Here is a 5,000-nt window from a genome sequence, read left to right on the forward strand (position 1 = left end):
TTTTATTGTACTAATATCTCTTAATTTTATATTACTCCCGAATATTTTTCTTTAACATTATCATGCAAATGCTTTATTATATATAGATAATCTTTGAAATATCCTCTGAAAGTAATCAAATATCACATTTGCATTTGTGGTTGCATTAATGGTCTTTACAGCAAAATGTGTTAATAAATATTCCCTTTTCATTATTGTTGCTACACATTTTACACCAATCACTACTGTAATGAATATTGTATATACACTCATTACTTTTACTATTTTATAAGCTAATGCTACTGTTACAATGCTGCAATGAGCTATTTAATATTTTGAGGGACTAAACTCATAATTAATGTCTTATGAAATCATTTTCCAGATTTCTAAAAAAAAAATCCACTTGTATATCCTTTTCAGTATGTTCATGATATTCCATTTTCAAGAGAGATGTGAGAAAGAAGATAAAGATGCCACAGCAGAAATGTTTACAAGCCGCTGATATCACAAGCAGAGCAAGCCCCAAAAGTAGATTGAGTAAATGAAAAGGTAGAAAAAAAAGATTTTATGGAAAAGTTCACTACCAATAGAGGAAACAGAAAAGCAACTTTAATTACACTATAAAGTTATTATTTGCATATCTACAATCTTCATTTCATACTCATAAAAAAATCATGATGAAATGTCACATGACTCTATTATATGATGACTATATACATTATCAACTTTAAACTTTTAAGCACTGTTTGCAGATAGCTTGTAAGGAGAAAATCATTTTCATACTGTCTGAAACAAAAAATGTACCCTGAGATATACATTTGTACATTTACTTTTCAACTCTTTGCAAAGAAAAATAAATATGTGTCAATTATCAATATATATTTACAACCACACGGTAGGCATTTATGCTTCTTTCAATATTATCTCATTGATAATGAGAGTAATTCCTATTTATAGGAACATGTTCAAGTTTATATATCATCAATATTAATATGAGGACAGAATTTCCCACCACCTCTGGCACTACCAAAAGGTATAGTCTAAATATCTAATCCATCCCTTGCAGTGCACTGAAAAGCAAAAATGGAAATGATTCCTCAGTGGGACATTCCAGGCCTTCCAACCTTGTGATAATCTTTGCTATTTAGCTTGTCGCTTGGCCTTTATCTCCTCCAAGTACTCCTTTTTGATCCTTTCTCGTTCCTCTGGGGGTGGTAAGTTAGGTTCGATGCCCTGCCTCCTCCGCTCCACTCTCAAATTACTCTGGAATTAGTGGGTAGGATGACTTTAAACATGTAATACTATGTCAGAAAATATATATGCACTGTACTAGAACTGAAAAGTCAATTATGCAATAACTGTTATAAGATGCAGCAAATGAGTATTAAGTTATAAAGCAATGCAATGGATGGCACAACTTACCCAAAATTCTTTGCATAATTTGTAGTTCTCAAAATAGCCTGCACAAAAGTCCCTGTTATAATTGTTTTCATCTAAGCATTTGTAAGACTGCTCATGCTCCTGAAATCAGATATAACATTATTTTTGCAATTTGTTTTTTAACTTTTTTAATCACATCTAAAATAAATCCATATTATGAAACAAATATATATTAACCCAATGAAACCGGGGAAAATGAATAAAAAATGGGGAAAATGCTCTGCTTAGCCACAAAGGAGTCAATTAGTAGATCTTGTGACCTTGCCTAATTTCACCATTCCTTGAATTGGTGGGAAAAAAGTATTTTTTACTAAGACTATGAATATCAATGGTGTTATTTTTATTACAGACATTATAATTACTATAATGATATAAATATTATAAACAGCAAAATAAGTAAAATATTTTCGTAAATCAAAGAAGAGGGTAAACGGGCGAGACAGGCAGTACTTGAAACTGGCCCATTGGTGGCTTAGTACAGGTGTAGCCATCTATGTTTAAAACAATCAAACAAGTAACTCACAGTGGGCATAACTCGTACGTACATGTCATGCCCGTCGGCATTGGGTTAATACAAATTATATGATATTCATTGGCTTAACTGTTAATATTCGGTAAAGAATTAACAAACGTGTCCTTTAAGGTTTAACACCAATGCAAAGTACAGCAACTACTAAAAAACACATTAAGCTCCTTTAAATCAGACAATCAGATGAAGAAATAATGAGTTACTTCCCTTAGATTGTAAATATTAGGGTTTACTCATCCTATTACAGTGAAGAATTGCCAAATCCAAAAATACACTATTGGTGTCACTATGAGAAAATAAGAAAATATATTTCTCACCACATCTGGTTTACAGAAAATGCTTCAGAGATGCCTTATTTTTCATGAAACAAAGCCCAAGTTCTTGCTTTAAACATCAGAGACCTTACACAGTACATTTTTTTAACGTCTCCTAAGTGAATCAGCAAGTCTACCACCAGTGCTTTCAAGGTCACTCAACTTAACATGAAATTCAACCATTCTCTGTCATATAATAGATGAAGAAGGTGGGGGGCTGGGGGAGGGAAAGGGAGAGGGAGAGGTAGGGGGTAGTGGAGGTAACAGGAAAGAGGGAAGGAGAAAGGGAGGAAGGATTGGAGCAGAGGAGAGGGAGGGAGGGAGAGGAGGGAGAGAGGGGGGGAGGGGGGAAGGAGGGAAAGGAGGGAGAGGAGGGAGAGAGGGGGGGAGGGGGGAAGGAGGGAGAGAGGGAGGGGAAGAGAGGAAGAGAGGGAGAGGGGGAGAGAGGGAGATAGGGAGAGAGGGAGAGAGGGAGAGAGAGACAGAGAGAGAGAGAGAGAGAGAGAGAGAGAGAGAGAGAGAGAGAGAGAGAGAGAGAGAGAGAGAGAGAGAGAGAGAGAGAGGGGGGGGGGGGGAGGGGGCAAGGGGGGGAGAGGGGGGAAAGTGGGGGGAGAGATGGAGAGATGGAGAGAGAGAGAGAGAGAGAGAGAGAGAGAGAGAGAGAGAGAGAGAGAGAGAGAGAGAGAGAGAGAGAGAGAGAGAGAGAGAGAGAGCAAGAGAGAGAGAGAGAGACACAGAGAGAGAGAGAGAGAGTCACAGAGAGAGAGAGAGAGAGTCAGAGAGAGAGAGAGAGAGAGTCACAGAGAGAGAGAGAGAGAGAGTCACAGAGAGAGAGAGAGAGAGAGTCAGAGAGAGAGAGAGAGAGAGTCACAGAGAGAGAGAGAGAGAGAGTCACAGAGAGAGAGAGAGAGAGACACAGAGAGAGAGAGAGAGAGTCACAGAGAGAGAGAGAGAGAGTCACAGAGAGAGAGAGAGAGAGAGAGTCACAGAGAGAGAGAGAGAGTCACAGAGAGAGAGAGAGAGAGTCACAGAGAGAGAGAGAGAGTCACAGAGAGAGAGAGAGAGTCACAGAGAGAGAGAGAGAGTCACAGAGAGAGAGAGAGTCACAGAGAGAGAGAGAGAGAGAGTCACAGAGAGAGAGAGAGAGAGAGAGTCACAGAGAGAGAGAGAGAGTCACAGAGAGAGAGAGAGAGTCACAGAGAGAGAGAGAGAGCCACAGAGAGAGAGAGAGAGCCACAGAGAGAGAGAGAGAGACACAGAGAGAGAGAGAGAGCCACAGAGAGAGAGAGAGAGCCACAGAGAGAGAGAGAGAGCCACAGAGAGAGAGAGAGTCACAGAGAGAGAGAGAGTCAGAGAAAATGACAGAAAATGAGAAAAGGAAAAGAAGAAAAGGGAGAAAAAAAAGGAAAAGAGAAAAATGGAAAGTGAAAAGAAAACAAAAAAATTGTAACAGAACGACAGTGGAAAATTAGCAAAAACTGAGAAAAGGAGAAAAATCACAAAAGAAAAAATATGAATAACATTGGAAAAGAGGTGAAAAAATAAGAAAATAAGGAATTCAAAGGCTGAAACTACAAGCACACACCTTAATGCAGGGATTTTTTTCTTCATGTTTCAGTACAGAGGCTTTCCTTATGTTGGTCTGACGTTCACTTTCATTAGCAGATGGTTTGATGTTCACCCCACTAAACATAATTAGCAGATTTCCTTCTTTTTTTTTTTTTTTAACAAGAAGGAGAAAAAAAGGAAAAATAAGAGATATATATGTATAATAGCTTTGCATTATAACAGTAAAGAGTTCAAGAGGAATGCAAAGTAAACATATGATTGGCGGAATAATATATTTAGTTATAAATCTATGAAGTGTTAAATAATCTAAATAAACATGAGACTGAGAGTGAGAGGGAGGGGGGGAGAGGGAGAGAGATCGGGGGGGAGAGAGAGAGATAGAGAGAGAGATAGAGAGATAGAGAGATAGAGACAGAGAGAGAGATTGAGAGATTGAGAGAGAGAGAGATTGAGAGAGAGAGAGAGATTGAGAGAGAGATTGAGAGAGAGAGAGAGAGAGAGAGAGAGAGAGAGAGAGAGAGAGAGAGAGAGAGAGAGAGAGAGAGAGAGAGAGAGAGGGGGGGGGGGGGGGGGGGGAGAGAGGGTGAGGGGAAGGGTGAGGGGAAGGGAGAGAGAGAGAGGAGGAGGGAGAGGAGGCGAGAGGAAGAGAATGACAGGGGGAAGGGAAGGGAGAGAGAGGGAGAGAAAGGGAGAGAGGGAAAGAGAAAGAGAGAGAGAGAGAGAGAGAGAGAGAGAGAGAGAGAGAGAGAGAGAGAGAGAGAGAGAGAGAGACAGAGTGAGAGTGAGAGTGAGAGTGAGAGTGAGAGAGAGAGAGAGAGAGAGAGAGAGAGAGAGAGAGAGAGAGAGAGAGAGAGAGAGAGGGGAGGGAGAGATGGGGGATAGAGAGAGGGAGAGATGGGGGATAGAGAGAGAGAGAGAGAGAGAGAGAGAGAGAGAGAGAGAGAGAGAGAGAGAGAGAGAGAGAGAGAGAGAAGAGAGAAGAGAGAAGAGAGAAAGAGAGAAAGAGAGAGAGAGAGAGAGAGAGAGAGAGAGAGGGAGGGGAGGAGAGATGGGGGATAGAGAGAGGGAGAGATGGGGGATAAGAGAGAGAGAGATTGAGAGAGAGAAGAGAGATTGAGAGAGAGAAGAGAGATTGAGAGAGAGAAAGAGAGATTGAGAGAGAAGAGAGA

General features: G+C 40.3%; 1 protein-coding gene across 3 annotated transcripts in view; it reads right to left on the reverse strand.

Annotated features, from left to right (window-relative positions):
* Positions 1-587: 587 nt before the first annotated feature.
* LOC125042193 (coiled-coil-helix-coiled-coil-helix domain-containing protein 7-like) overlaps positions 588-5,000 on the reverse strand; it is a 6,507-nt gene continuing 2,094 nt past the window's right edge. The window contains exons 2-5 of one of the 3 annotated variants that reach the window (XM_047637681.1): positions 3,848-3,972; positions 1,402-1,500; positions 1,104-1,242; positions 588-761 (exon numbers count right to left, since the gene is read on the reverse strand). In XM_047637681.1, coding sequence (XP_047493637.1) covers positions 1,120-1,242; positions 1,402-1,500; positions 3,848-3,955 — 330 coding nt within the window. In that variant the 5' untranslated portion in view covers positions 3,956-3,972 and the 3' untranslated portion in view covers positions 588-761; positions 1,104-1,119. Of the gene's footprint in view, positions 766-1,103; positions 1,243-1,401; positions 1,501-3,847; positions 3,973-5,000 lie in introns of all 3 variants that reach the window. The other 2 variants (XM_047637679.1, XM_047637680.1) reach the window with 2 other exon arrangements.

Source organism: Penaeus chinensis, chromosome 31, assembly GCF_019202785.1.
Source record: "Penaeus chinensis breed Huanghai No. 1 chromosome 31, ASM1920278v2, whole genome shotgun sequence".
In the NCBI taxonomy this organism is placed as follows: domain Eukaryota; kingdom Metazoa; phylum Arthropoda; class Malacostraca; order Decapoda; family Penaeidae; genus Penaeus; species Penaeus chinensis.